This window comes from Bombus bifarius, unplaced genomic scaffold (assembly GCF_011952205.1).
Source record: "Bombus bifarius isolate JDL3187 unplaced genomic scaffold, Bbif_JDL3187 scf7180000007996, whole genome shotgun sequence".
NCBI classification, from domain to species: Eukaryota; Metazoa; Arthropoda; class Insecta; order Hymenoptera; family Apidae; genus Bombus; species Bombus bifarius.
Window position 1 is genome coordinate 731116 of NW_022884376.1, and position 15076 is coordinate 746191.

At 27.2% G+C, this 15076-nt stretch overlaps 3 protein-coding genes and 1 long non-coding RNA gene across 12 annotated transcripts; 2 read left to right on the plus strand and 2 right to left on the minus strand.

The window, feature by feature from the left end:
- Positions 1 to 26: 26 nt before the first annotated feature.
- On the minus strand, positions 27 to 2330 carry LOC117206145 (1-acyl-sn-glycerol-3-phosphate acyltransferase alpha). Of its 2 annotated transcripts, none has more exons than XM_033445223.1 (4): positions 2313 to 2330; positions 720 to 1035; positions 447 to 612; positions 27 to 367 (listed from the first exon to the last, which is right to left on the minus strand). In XM_033445223.1, exons 2-4 carry the CDS (start codon positions 897 to 899, stop codon positions 219 to 221), a joined length of 495 nt encoding a protein of 164 aa, XP_033301114.1. In that variant the 5' UTR covers positions 900 to 1035; positions 2313 to 2330; the 3' UTR covers positions 27 to 218. The 2 variants fall into 2 exon arrangements, with proteins under 2 accessions (XP_033301114.1, XP_033301113.1); XM_033445222.1 differs by lacking the exon at positions 2313 to 2330 and adding an exon at positions 1890 to 2310.
- Positions 2331 to 3025: 695 nt separating this feature from the next.
- On the plus strand, positions 3026 to 13689 carry LOC117206143 (uncharacterized protein MAL13P1.304-like). 8 transcript variants are annotated; one of them, XM_033445216.1, is made up of 12 exons: positions 3543 to 3857; positions 4047 to 5261; positions 5351 to 5553; positions 5641 to 5779; positions 5905 to 6126; positions 6229 to 6330; positions 10802 to 11804; positions 12033 to 12278; positions 12405 to 12833; positions 12905 to 13100; positions 13175 to 13349; positions 13436 to 13689. In XM_033445216.1, exons 2-12 carry the CDS (start codon positions 4050 to 4052, stop codon positions 13487 to 13489), a joined length of 3981 nt encoding a protein of 1326 aa, XP_033301107.1. In that variant the 5' UTR covers positions 3543 to 3857; positions 4047 to 4049; the 3' UTR covers positions 13490 to 13689. The 8 variants fall into 8 exon arrangements, with proteins under 8 accessions (XP_033301104.1, XP_033301103.1, XP_033301105.1 ...); XM_033445218.1 differs by having other exon boundaries at positions 12690 to 12833; XM_033445217.1 differs by having other exon boundaries at positions 12033 to 12242.
- Positions 12667 to 13096, minus strand: LOC117206148. The gene is made up of 2 exons (XR_004487340.1): positions 12987 to 13096; positions 12667 to 12906 (listed from the first exon to the last, which is right to left on the minus strand). It is a non-coding gene; the product is annotated as an uncharacterized LOC117206148 (long non-coding RNA).
- Positions 13690 to 13992: 303 nt separating the features above from the next.
- LOC117206147 (ATP synthase membrane subunit DAPIT, mitochondrial) lies at positions 13993 to 14570 on the plus strand. The gene is made up of 2 exons (XM_033445224.1): positions 13993 to 14266; positions 14382 to 14570. The coding sequence occupies exons 1-2, from the start codon at positions 14183 to 14185 to the stop codon at positions 14466 to 14468; spliced, it is 171 nt and encodes a 56-aa protein (XP_033301115.1). The 5' UTR covers positions 13993 to 14182; the 3' UTR covers positions 14469 to 14570.
- The last annotated feature ends 506 nt before the right edge of the window (positions 14571 to 15076 follow it).

Genomic DNA, 15076 nt, shown 5'->3' on the forward strand with positions numbered 1-15076 from the left:
TTTAAAACAGGGAAGTAAAATATGAATTGAAATTAATAATTAATATTATCTGCCCCTATCTAACTGTAGCACACATTCGCTACGTGCAATAAATTCTTGATGAAATCCTTGATAAAAATATTAAAAACAAGTCTTTGGTTTACAAGTTAAGACTAAATTGTAATCAAGATGTGAATAATAAGAAAACTATTAATTTACCATGAAATAATTACTGTACTCTAGGAAGAAATATTTGATTGCACTTCATGACTAGTGGCATGAAAAACTTCCATCATTGCATTTCGTGTCTTTTCTATTAAATCTTCAACATCAGCTGAAGTTAATCCTTCTGTAGATATTGGTGGTAATGTTGTTATAATAACTCGACCTTCATATCATCAATTAGATTATTGCATAATGTTTTGTATTGAAATAAATATAAATATTTATACATAAAAAAGTCTTACCGGCATCGAATCTCTTTTCTTTAGAAGATAGAAAATAATAAGACGAAAATACAACAGGTAATATAGGTAACTGAGCATTGATTGCAACATGAAAGGCACCTTTTTTAAATGAATGAATTTGTCCAGTGTTGCGCCTAGTGCCCTCAGGAAATATCCATAACTTAATCTACATAAAAAGCATGGAAAAATAAGTATCTAGGAAACTGAATATTACCTTTTGCAGAAATTTCTATATAATATAATATATTATATATATTATATAAATCAAATTACCTTGTCTTCCTTGAGATAGACTGCAGCACTATTTAAAATTGAACGGGCTTTATCTGACTGCATTTTATCTATAAATATCAATCCACAAAGCCAAGCAACTAAACCAAATGGCCATGCATAAAAAATCTGTTTTTTTGCTATAACTGTGCACTTTTGCATTATTGGCCATACTTGGTACATTCCCAGTACATCTAAAGAACTTTGATGATTTGATACTATTATACATGCCCTTTCCTTCTCTAAATGTTCAGTCCCCCTTAATTCCCAACGTAGTCCGATAAGGTGAGCACAAATAGAAAACACAGCCGATCCTAATCTAAAATTATATTTCATATATTTTTTTGAATTAATAAAATATTAATAATTTGTATAATTAATGCAAGGTCTATTATGTTAGTAACAAAATTATTGACAAATGGTGGATTAGTTTTTAATTTGTAAAAAATGTAGCATATATATTTGTATATGTACATATATACATATAAACATATATATATGTATATATATATACATACATACACACATATATATATATACATACGTGTGTGTGTGTGTATATATATATATATATATATAACTCTCATTTTTATAAATCATTCTAATTATCTTTTTTTATTAGATTGTTCATTACTATATAATATTATATAAATATATGTTAAAGAATCAAATACAAATATAATAAAAATTATGTACAGAATAAATGAGTGATTATAATAAAACTAAAACTTCAATACAATGTTAATTAAAATGTTTACATGTTATTTTATTAAAGAATACATTTCAATAAATAAACTTTACACATATTTTTGCAAATTTAACAATAAAAATAAAAATTTTATTTTATGTTTACAAACGATATTATTATATATTACTTAAAAAAATTAATTTTACAATTCACATTATTTTCCAATCTAAATTTACGCATTTATGTGGCATTTCTGGGGTGAGAATTCCAAGTTATTTAAAAAAACGTCATCGCTGTATCGGGATTGTTATCCATATGCTATATCACCATCGTTCAATAAATTTGTCCTATTAGTTTGAACAAAATTAATCAGAACGAAAATATAAGCAATAGAACATAATTAAATAGAAAAACAAGAGAACGGAACATAGAAATATAACAAGATAGATAACATTCATATTTTCAAAATTGGTGTAATTACTAACAAATAGTTTTTCACGTTCTTCGGTCGAAAGACCACAATCGGGAGGAGGATTAATGAATTCAGCATTGCAATTCCATAATAGAGAAAAAACTTGAGGTAATAACGAAAGGTTCTGCTCACTTCATATAATACAGGTATCAGAAGAAAGAGACCGACTAGGATCACCTCGAAACACGAAGGTGCCATCTTTTATGGCGAGAAAGGGCGAATACTATACCTAATATTTTCTTTATACTACACCAGCGAAATTAGTATTACACTTTTCTGCACTATCTTACGTAGTTCTAAAGATTTTCAACTACTGTAGGATATTATGAGGAAGCCACGCCTTTTATGCATTAATCACAAACACATAGCTTATTTTTTAACAAAGCTACTCTTTTAGCTTTGTATTATCTACAGATTGCGAAAATACAAGGCACACCTACGACTGGCCACGAGCACGAGGTTTGCTACCTACTGCCGAAATTGATTCAGGGCGAACCACGGGCTAACGATTGTCGATTTTTTGGTGAGATAAAACACAAGTGCCTTGCAGCTCGCAACTATGTACAGAGTGCAAACTTTGTTCTCAATATTTAAACCTTATATCAGAGTTTATTTCTCAGATGTTAAATAATTATGTATTTGTTGAAATTCTAAAAAACAAGCAATAAAAAGCTACATGTAGACGAATAATAGCTACTTATATGACTCATTAAGATTGATATAATGAATTTACATTCAATACTCAAACTCGAGCAAAAAATTATGTTGTTTTTTATTTTCACGTCATTCGATGATTATACAATAAACTTATAATTCCTATAGTTGAAATATTTGAGTGATGTAGGTGTTTTATTTATAAATAGAAGAGAGTTCTTTCGATACGTACACTTTCGGTAACAACCAATCATCATGCTGGATTTATAAATATGATTTCAGATTTTTTCGCTTATTACAATTTATATGCTTTGAAGAGCTTTTTTGCATTTCATAACCTTCAATCTAACTTTCATATTTTCTTATATGATTGTTTCTTTTTCATTATTCTATTCAATATCCTTTTTCATAATTCATAAATAATTTATCTAGGTTTCAAATATCAATTTACGAATTAATTTATTAAATCTATATATACATGTGTAAACGTGTATTACATATTATTTGTCTGATTCAACATTTTATGAATATCTTTTATAAGAAAATTTAGTGAATTATGTTATGGTTCGGGACTTTATGCGCGAGGTTGTTGTTTGCGGTTTTCGATTATAAGCTTTGTCAAGTATTAATTGATCCCTAATGAAATTACTTTCTATATTGTTAATGGAACGTTTCATAACTATATTATCATTATGGTTATCCTTACATGACTTATGTAAATATTTACGTACCGACGTAAACTTTGAATAGCAATAAAAAAGCAGTATGTGCTTTTCATGTAAATTTGTGTAAAATAATTTACATATTATTTATGTATACCTTGTTGTATCGTATTATTTTGGTAATTTAAAATTATCTTATTTGAATGATATTATATTTATGATATTTAATAATATAACTCGGATTTGATCTTGCAAGCCAGTTTCCAAATAATATAGATCATATATACATATATGATATCAGAATACTTATAATATATAATTTCATGACATATTTCTATTAATTTAAAAATTAAAGATATATATTAGGTTGTAAATTTGGAATTAAAATTATTATTATTTAAGCTAATAATTAATTTAAAATTTCGATTATGATACCGTATCTCTAGGAGTAGCAGATAGGTCGATAGTTCGCGCGGCAAATAAAGAAAGCATAAAGTTTTAAATTTTTCTACTACACCTCCTAATTATATACATGTGTTACAGATAGGTTATTTGTTCGTTGCTCACGTTTAAGATTATACCAATTACCGATAGGTCGAGTGAATTTAAAATTTTTTACGGTATAACTCAAATTTATACTTCGAGATCACAGTAAAGGAACTTGGTACGTTATAAATATTTAAGTCTAAAACAATTATTATATTAAGCAGGTATTATAACTAAAAGAAATCATTTACTGTCCAGTTTGCTTACAATTCTTCGGTTTGCATTAAAAAATTAAAATTATTATATATTCCAATTAATTATTTAATTTATTTGTAGAGAATAATATTTATAGATTAATATTTGATAAAAAAATGCAAGTGGATTTACAAAAGCGTGAAAACACTCAAACTACAATATTAGCATTATTAATTACACGTAAAGGAGGATGTACTTTAAAGCAGCTAAATAATGATTATTATGAGTTAGAGGGTGAACATATACCATGGAAAGATTTAGGATACAACTCTTTATTAAGTTTTCTACATAGTATGTCAAAAACAGTACAAATAGAACATAGAGATAGCACAATTATTATACGTGGTATTGCATCAGAGAAATCCAAACACGTTAGTAAATTAATAGCCGGCCAAAAAACTCAGAAACCTTCAGTTGGAAGAAAAACACATAAACCAAATCACTATTTTCCTACAACTGCTCCTAATAAAATTCGTATACCAGCTGAGATATTAAGCAAGGTAGTCAGTTTAGTTAAAGATAAACCTAATGGCTTAAATAAGGATTATATACTTCAAGAAATTCATTCACGCATGCCTTTTGTGAAAATTACTATGAAAGAAATGGAAGAACAGTTACAAGAATTATCACATAGAATTTTTCAAACAAATAATAAGGTTTATCCAAACCGATCTAAAGTTAAGAATTTTAATAATTTAAAAGGCCGCAATGATATGTCCCACTCTAAATCCAAATTGCCAATTATCACTGCTGCTGGAAATGAAGATTCAGATGATATGTTAGATTGTGAAGATGTCCCTGAGGTTACACATCTCAATCGTACATCTAAACCTGATTACACAAAGTCAGATACAAAGACCACATCTACATCTAGTTTCATAAAGGAAACTAAATACCAAGAAACGCAACATAGTAATGATATTAAAACGAAATTTGATGATGATATAATGAAAGCTAAAGAAAACGTTTTAGATAAGAAAGATATTGAAATACTTATAAATGAAAGAATTAAATTTCGTTTGGAAAAGCTTATTCAAAACCACTCTGACGGGATTTGGTGTGCTGATCTACCAGAAAAATATTTAGAAGAATATAAAGTTTCTTTGAATTATGCAGAACTTGGTTTTAATAGCGTTAGAGAATTTGCATCACAGTTACCTGAAATCTTTCATTGCATTCAACCTGGTGACACAGGAGATTTCATGCTTTATTATGCAAAGAGGGAAATACCTTCAAATAAACTAACAAAGAAACATGAAGCTAATAATGTTGCACAGTTGTATGATATTTATGAATCAAGTAATGAAGAAGCAGTTCCAGCATCAGTGGTAAAGATTCTTTGTTTCAATGATTTAAGAATTTTATTAACTATTTACAAAAATTAAATAACATTAATTTCGTAACATTTTATTCTTAGTCGCTCGATACATGTAAGAAGTTAATACCAGATAATGTAATGAGTATTGGAGACTATGTAGGTTGCATAAACGTTGCAGATTTAGAACAGAATGAAGAACCTTTTATAGAAGTTATTGTTGTAGAAGTCTTCACACCTTCATTCTTTTGGATACAACTTCGTAAAAAACAAAAGACATTTAAAATGTTCATGGATGATTTACAGTATGTATAATTACACTAAACAATTATTATAACTATAGTTAGACAATTATAATTCATAATATTTATATTAATAATCGTGTTCTACAGTAAGTTTTATACAGTGCAATATGAACAATATGCAATTCCACTACTTGTACTAGAAAAAGGTTTGAATTGTGCATGTGTATACAATGGAATATGGCATAGGGGTATAATTAAGGCTGTGAAACCAGATTTTCAAGTGACTGTAAGTATAAGTAGTATGTTCAGTTTAAACATATACCTACTGTTGTTTCTCTATTATTCCTATGATATATTGACATATTATTTGTATTTAATGTAATAACTATTATTTATACTAATTTATTACAGGTAATGTTTTATGACTATGGAACACTGAAAACATATTCTCCCGATGCAGTATATTACTTACATAAAAGGTTTTCCATCCTGCCAGCACAGGCAATACCATGTGGTTTAATTAATACTAGGCCATGTACAGGATCTAAATGGTCCCGTAGTGCTACTCATCATTTTGCACTAAGAACATCTGATATACCTTTAGTTGCAACAATTGCAACAATTAATAAGGAGGTAAAAATATTTAAAAAATTCAAGTATCTATTTTTTGTGATCTATATTTTAATTAAATTTGTTTTAAAATAATTATGAATATCATGGGACTTCTTATTACAGGATAATTCAATGATGGTAAATTTGACTGACACATTAGAAGATGAAGATGTGCACATTAGTGATTGGTTAGTGGAGCAAAAGCTAGCAGAATATGGAAAAATGGTTTGTATTAAAAAACGGAATTTTCCAGTTTGTTATTACTTAGAGTGTCAAGAGCGTTCTAAACGACAAAAATTTAACGACATTCATAAAGTAAAGGAAAAATTGTCCAAAAATTCTGGAAATAAAATAGTACATAATCCAGATTCTGACATAGGCTTATCACACAGTAGTAATTTTAATGAAGTAAATAGTAATAAAGAAGATTCCTATAATAAATTGATTTCACATCGAGGAAAGAGCAAAAGATCAGAATATTTTGAATCGACTAATTCCTCTAAAAATGATTTTTTAATTGAAAAAATGCATGGTTCTGTCACAAATCCCGAAAAGAAACATCCAAGAAAAACAGGATCCTTATACAAAATGTTATTACATCTTAAATTAAAATCTATTGATTCTACCAAAATTAATAATGATAATAGTGTTAGTAGTAATAATCAAATTTGTGAGACCATAGCAAATAAAAAATGTTTAGATTCAAGTTCTGTATTAAATCAACCCATTGAACAAAAATCGTACGAAAAGTCTGTCATATCATGTCATAATAATATGGAACATAATAACACTACATCTGGTACTTCGTCTATTAATCTTTCTGCTAATGACAAAAAAAATAGTAAAACTTTAGATAATGAATGTAATATTTTGAAAGAGCATACCAATATTCCTGAACAATATAGTTCTGTCACAAATCCTGAAAAGAAACATCCAAGAAAAACGGAATCTTTATACAAAATGTTATTAAATCTTAAATTAAAATCTATTGATTCTACCAGAATTAATAATGATAATAATGATAATAGTAATAATCAAATTTGTGAGACTATAGCAAATAAAAAATGTTTAGATTCAAGTTCTGTATTAAATCAACCCATTGAACAAAAATCGTACGAAAAGTCTGTCATATCATGTCATAATAATATGGAACATAATAACACTACATCTGATACTTCGTCTATTAATCTTTCTGCTAATGACAAAAAAAATAGTAAAACTTTAGATAATGAATGTAATATTTTGAAAGAGCATACCAATATTCCTGAACAATATAGTTCTGTCACAAATCCTGAAAAGAAACATCCAAGAAAAACAGAATCTTTATACAAAATGTTATTACATCTTAAATTAAAATCTATTGATTCTACCAAAATTAATAATGATAATAATAATGATAATAGTAATAATAAAATTTGTGAGACTATAGCAAATAAAAAATGTTTAGATTCAAGTTCTGTATTAAATCAACCCATTGAACAAAAATCGTACGAAAAGTCTGTCATATCATGTCATAATAATATGGAACATAATAACACTATATCTGATACTTTGTCTATTGATCTTTTTGCTAATGACAGAAAAAATAGTAAAACTTTAGATAATGAATGTAATATTTTAAAAGAGTGTAACGATATTCCTAAACAATATGCTAATCATTTTGATATTCAAGAATCAGAAGACGAAGTATATATTAGTGAAGCGAAAAATTTTACTGATGCACATGAAGTATGTATAACAAAGAACATAAATTGGTCTATTATTTTGAAAAATGCATTGCGAGAAAAGAACTATATAACACAAAAAAGTGAATCGGAAATATCTCGTGAAACATCTATTAGGAAACAAAGTAATGTACCATTAGCTGAGAATTGTTTCTTGAATGTAGTATATAATAGCTCTTATTCTGCTTTGCATGATAAAGATATACACTGGTCATCAACTGGAAATATTGCTAAAATGTCAAATGTATCTCCATTAATTTTAGAAAATATTGAAAGACGTAAAAAGCGCATAAAAGATAATGTAATAATTGCTATATCACAAAAAATATTAGGGATGTTGACAGACGAAAAATTATATGATGCATCTAGAAATGTAAAAGATACGCAACCTATAAGTTCATCACAGAAAACTAACAACACTAGTATTGAAAACGATACTAGTTTAATTGCTTTAGAAAATTATGAACAAAATGATTACATTTGTACGAAAACCATTACTTCCAAGCAAAAATTATTGGAGAAATTATCATCAATAAAAGATATATCAAATGACAATTCAAGTTTAGATTCGGACGATTTAAGCACATTAACAGAATCTACATCATTTCATTGTAATATTGATGGTAATAATAATAATAATGATAATAAATGTAAAAAGTATGAAAGCAATACGAACATTCATGAAAGTACATCAAATGAATCTTGGCGAGAGATTGATGTTGAATGTTCTGTTAAAACAGAAGCAATAAATTCAAACACACAGGAATTCTTTAAACCTATGATCAACAATTCGGAAGTATATGAGAAAGAAGAAATATCCAAATCTGCAAATAACCTAGAAGATCTGACCCTGGTATCAACATCATCACAGCAATCAACAACAACAGAAAAATCACATTTGATAGAAAATATTAATTGTTCAGAAGAATCATCATTGAATGTAGAAGTAAAAGAATCAGTAGAATCAATGAATATAGAAATAAAAAAGTCAGAAGGATCAATGAAAAAATCATTATTGAGTGAGGAAACTAGACAAACAGGAGTGGTATCAGTCGAAGAATTAATACAATCTAACACAGTAATTGAAACGTCCAACATACCAGTTTTTAATGATGTTAATACAGAATCTAACAAAGGAGAACAACAATTGGATGCATATATATCACATGCTGAGCTTTCTAATCTTCCTAAAACTACGTTTAATGAGAGCGCTCAAATTAAATTCTGTGATAATGAATTTGACTCACATTTAAGTACAGCAGAAATAAACGATTCAAATTCAATTGAGGATGGAAATTGTATAGAAACTTATGAAAATACAGAAAGTGATACTCATGAAGTTATATATTCAGATAGAATCAGTAATCAGGAGGATAAAATGGAAGACTTGACAAATAAAAGTATCAAATTTGAAAGTCATATACCCGTAATACATTCTGAAAAAAATTCAGAGAGAAATAATAAATATATGTCTGATCTAAATTATAAATCACAAGGTAAACCGAGAACATTAGTAGAAATGTTAAATAATAAATGTAAAAAGTATGCAAATGATACAAACATTCATGAATGTACATCAAATGGATCTTGGTCAGAAATTGACATTGAATGTAAAAAATATGAAAGCAATACAAACATTCATGAAAGTACATTAAATGAATTTCGGTCAGAGATTGATGTTGAATGTTCTGTTAAAACAGAAGCAATAAATTCAAACTCACAGGAATTCTTTAAACCTACGATCAACAATTCGGAAGTATATGAGAAAGAAGAAATATCCACATTTGCAGATAACCTAGAAAATCTGGCCCTGGTACCAACATCATCACAGCAATCAACAACAACAGAAAAATCAGATTTAATAAAAAATATTAATTGTTCAGAAGAATCATCGTTGAATGTAGAAGTAAAGGAATCAGTAAGATCAATGGAAAAATCATTATTGAGCGAAGAAACTAGACAAACAGAAGTGGTATCAGTCGAAGAATTAATAAAATCTAACACAGTAATTGAAAAGTCTGACATACCGGTTTTTAATGATGTTGATATAGAATGTGATGAAGAAGAAGAACAATGGGATGTACATATACCATATGCTGACCTTTCTAATCTTCTGAAAAGTGTGATTGATGGGAGTACTCAAAATAAATTCAGTGACAATGAATTTGAGTCACGTTTAAGTACAGCAGAAATAAAAGATTCAAATTCAATTGAGGATGGGAATTGTATAAAAACTTATACAAATATAGAAGGTGATACTTATGAAGTTATGTATTCAGATAGAATCAGTAATCAGGAGGATAAAATGGAAGACTTGACAAATAAAAGTATCAAAGTTGAAAGTCATATACCCGTAATACATTCTGAAAACAATTCAGAGAGACGTAATGAATGTATATCTAATCTAAATTATAAATCACAAGGCAAAGCGAGAACATTAATGGAAATGTTAAATAAAGCGAAGTTATTGCAAAAAGATCGTTCATATAAATAACACAAGTACTTAACTTCATGCCCAAAAGAATTAAAAATTTCTGATTTTTACAATTCATGCTCATTTTTAACTTTGTTCTTTTCTCTTAGATATCATGTATAATCAATATATTGTTTTTATTATATAATACTGCTATATATTTGTTTACTGTAATTGCTTAATTACAGTGTATTTTTACATGTTAATCAAAACAAATTGGCTTTTCTGTTTTTTGGGAAAAATACGACCTTTATGTTATTACAAGTCTTGTATCATGTGTTTATTTGTTACTTATGTAATAAAAACTTTTAGACAAAAAATCAACCGTCTACATTTTACTATATACCAATAGTTTTATAATATTCTTACATAATACATAACAATCTCATAAAGTGATAATTTTTCCCAAACTAATCAATTTAAAGAGTATGCACATATTACTAGTTAAATACGTAGGATATAATATTATTTGATATATCTTTTATTCTTTTTTAATTAGGAAAATAGTGTTGATATGAGTAATCTGTTGCTTTATGTGGAAGAGAATTTAATATTTATGCCTGAACAATGTTATGAAAAGGAGACTGACATATATAATGGCAATAACGAAAAATTATCTGAAAATGCTACTGATGTGCCCTTGGTATCGCCACAAAGTGTCTTAAATGATATGTTCATTAAGCCTTCATCAGAATGTACACTATTTGATGAACAAGAGATATTGCTAGCGGAAAAAAACATTCAAGATCAAATTTTTCAAAGCAATTCAACTTTTAATAAAAGCAATACTAATCCATTTTTACAAGTTGAAACTCCTTATGGTCAAGTTAATAATGACAGAAGCTCACAAAAGTTTATGGAATTATGGAATGAAAATTTGCAAATGCAAATACAACACTTAACGCAAATAAACGCAACACTTCGTTTACTTCTTTATGAAGTAATAAAAAGCTCTCTAAAGAATAACAGTTCAACATACGATAAAAGTACACTAAATATGATAAAAAGCGTACTTTTGAATATTAATAAACAAATGCCAATATTTGTAAATCCCTTACATGTAAACACTGAAAGTGCATATGAAAATATTTCTTCAAATGGAAATGTTCATACCGAAAAAAAAACTGCTATAAACGAAAATGTTGACTGCCCCGTGGAATATGTTGCACCTGCTGCTATAAATAAGCAGCCATTAACTAGTAATTTTTATGATAGAATTCATACTCATATTGACTCTTCTCAAAATAATTACATTCAGGATGAAGATAGAAATTTGAATACAGTGAATTATAATTCTTTAATATCTGGAAGTAATGATACTAATGCAATAAATCAATCTTTGCTAAATCAACAGATGTCAGTAACATCATGTGTTTCTCCAGGATTTGGAAAATTTAGTAACAAATGTTTTACAAGTACTAATCTTTCAACACCTATAGAACATTCTATGCATAATGGAACGTCTTTCAAAGAAACAAATCCTTTCAGACTTAGTTTAGCAGGTAAATTACAAATACTTGATTCAGAAGAGGAAAAATGTTCTCATTCTAATGATTTATTATATATTTTAAATAAAAATCATGGCGAACATGATTTGATAACTTTTGAGAATGATAACTCCAATACAAATCGAAATTTGGACGATCTTAAGAATAGATTATTTAATCATCAATATTATGTTTCTGACTTTCTGGAAAACACAAACAATGTTAAAAATAATTTATTTACAGAAAATGTAAAACCTTTTAATCATAACTGGAATGTGGATGATAATATTAACGCAACATCCAAAAGCATTATCAGTGGTCAATCTACAGAACGTAGTGCTCACCAGAAAGAAATGGAGAATCAATGTTTTTCGTCATCCAAGAAATCTTTTATTGATGATGATTTACAGTTTGTTAAGGAAATATACAAACAGGAGCCAGTCCAGGCAAATGGTATCTCCAATTTTAATCAACTGTCGTGTGTACAAAGTAATGGTTTTGTTATATCAGAAGAAAATTTGAATTGTAGAAGTATTAACGAAAATGTTATATTTCCTCCAAATTATGATTTCAGTAGTTCTAGATCTTCTAGCTTATTACCTGTTAATATTTCAGAATATTTTCACTTAGCAAATAATACAAATATCGATGAAAAACATTTAACACGTTGTTCACTTACTTCTCATACATTACACAACTCATCTCCAATAATGGAACTTAATGAAGCACACAACGCTCAGAAATCAGTAATAAGTTCGGTAGACGTATGGAGCAAACCGCTGAAAGATACTACTGAATCAAATAATTACAGTAAAATTTGTTGGGTTTCTGAAAATAACGAAGAAGAAGTAATATGTAATAAAGATCAACAAGGAAATAGAATACAAAATTTTATTCCAGATGATACATCAGATTTTGAAGTTGATGCATATAATGTAGGAGCAAAGAACTCATATTTAAAGAAAACTGAGTTTACTGTTGGAAAAGTCATATACGTTCCAAAATGTCTGTCTGCAAATTGTAGAATGTTCTTTCGAGCAGTTGGTATGTTTTATAATAGTTATAAATATGGAAATTCCATACTGATGAAAATAATCTCACAATAATTTTTGTAGAACTACCCAAACAAATAATACATATATTTTATTATCAAGAAGAAGGATGGTTGTTAGTAGATGAATTCATTCAAGTACTTACTGAATCAGAGACCACTATAGATATGGCAAAATTATTATATGCATTCAATATATATGTCCAGTTTAAAGAAATTGATAGAACTAAGAATTCAATAGAATTTATAAAAAGTGGCAGGTAATTATCATAAATATTTTATTAAAGATAATATCTGTTATTCATTAAATGCAAAGAGAGAATATCTTTTTTAGTATATTGTCGAAAGCAACATATGATATAATAAATGGTAGTGATAAATTATGCTTAATACCATTGAAATCACTCTTAAAGGTATTATACAAATTGGAAATTATATCATATAAAGATATCAATAATATCTTTGTACATGAACAAATTATAAATGGTTCAACTAAACATAAGATTTGGGTAAATATTATGATCATACTGCATTAAAACATGTAATATTTTGTATTCGTACATTGCATATAACACTAGGTTTTACTTTGTTTTAGTTAATTATCAATGCTTATGGAGAATTTAAATATTATATCGAAAATAGACAATAGTTAAGTAATGTTAACTAAGTATGTATATTTTATCAATATAACTATAGCGGTATATCATATTACATTAATATAATCTTTACAATATTGGTTATTCGTGCATAAATAATGTAATATAACGAAAGAAAGACAATAGTTTTCATTTTGTATTATTAGTAATTATGCGTGAAGATTAAGTTGGACTGATAAATTCAAGAAGGATATTTTGTTATATTCTACTATTAATTTCTTTTTCTTGTTTATTTTACTTTCAGTTATTAACTTGATTTTTTATTTTGATTATAGGATTTAAATATATATATATACATATTTTCTTTTTCTTTAGATATTCTATCTTTTTTAAGCACTTAATAAACATCAGATTTAATTACGATATTACTTTAATACAAAGGTCAAATAGTTTAAGTTTAAAAATATACATAGTTATGAAACATATGAAAATAAACTTTTGAAATATGTAAATAAATATACATACATGTATATAAAAGAATCATGTACACGGTATGTGATTCTTTTACATATATCATTAGATGTCACGTGCATTGAACACCCTCTAGTGGTGTTCATTTAAACTTTGCTAAGGAGGCAGGAAAGAAGTATTACAGTCTAATTCGAACTGTATCAAAGTGATAATTAACATTTCAATTTGAATTGTGTATTAAGTAAACACGTAGATTTTTTTTTTACTGAAACATAATGGCAAGCTCGAACGACGCAGAACACGGGCTTACTGGCTTATCGAAATATTTTAATAGTGTCACTGAACGTGGTCGAGCAAATGTAAGTAACCTCAAAATCTGCTATTTGTTCTATTGACGATATAGAATTTTCTAGTTAATATCTTAAAAGTTGTATCACAATTTAATATGTAGTGACACTATTTTTCTTTTTACAGGTGGCTTTGTCATCAATCGGTGGAATGATTGCTCTAGGCCTATACTTCTATTTAAAACCAAAAAGTAAAAAGACAGACGAAAAATGAATCAATAACAAGATTAAATACAGTAGATACATTATGTAATATTAATTTCTGCGTTACTTTATTCTCATTAGGAATAAAGAATTATTAATTATTAAAACCTCATCATTTATTTTTATTAATATATCGCAATGTATCAAAATTTTTAGGACAAGAATTTTTAATTTTTTATAAATTAAATATATTGTAAGTCTAAAAATAAATTTAACTGTACCTATACTTACTATCTTTGTATGGATGTTTTAATGTTCATAATATTATTCAACTATGATGTAGGACAATCCCATTTAATATAGGGCATTATTAATGAAAGGAACAGTATGAAAAATGTGTTTACGTAATCAATTATAAATTAAAATATCTACAAAGCTGGAATGGTTCTGAATAGGTACAATCGCAAGGAAATAATATCTACAATTAATTTACGATGATATATTTTTATTGCCTATACTATTTATATAATCATAATAATTTCGAATTTAATTACCTGTTAATCGAAACCTTGTGATTAGAATATAATGTATATTTATGTGATTCATACTATTTTTTATCATATAACTATGAGAGCGTTTATTTTCCCTCTATTTGACCCTAAATTTTGATATTACTAC

Coding starts and splice junctions, on each gene's coding strand:
- LOC117206145 (XM_033445222.1), bottom strand. CDS start 2,074: ATGGCACCTTCGTGTTTCGAGGTGATCCTAGTCGGTCTCTTTCTTCTG. Junction 613..719: donor TCTATCTCAAGGAAGACAAG/GTAATTTGATTT, acceptor CTTTTTATGTAG/ATTAAGTTATGGATATTTCC. Junction 368..446: donor AGAAAAGAGATTCGATGCCG/GTAAGACTTTTT, acceptor GATGATATGAAG/GTCGAGTTATTATAACAACA.
- LOC117206143 (XM_033445213.1), top strand. CDS start 4,050: ATGCAAGTGGATTTACAAAAGCGTGAAAACACTCAAACTACAATATTA. Junction 5,780..5,904: donor AACCAGATTTTCAAGTGACT/GTAAGTATAAGT, acceptor AATTTATTACAG/GTAATGTTTTATGACTATGG. Junction 6,650..7,021: donor AATGCATGGTTCTGTCACAA/ATCCCGAAAAGA, acceptor GTTCTGTCACAA/ATCCTGAAAAGAAACATCCA.
- LOC117206147 (XM_033445224.1), top strand. CDS start 14,183: ATGGCAAGCTCGAACGACGCAGAACACGGGCTTACTGGCTTATCGAAA. Junction 14,267..14,381: donor CTGAACGTGGTCGAGCAAAT/GTAAGTAACCTC, acceptor TTCTTTTTACAG/GTGGCTTTGTCATCAATCGG.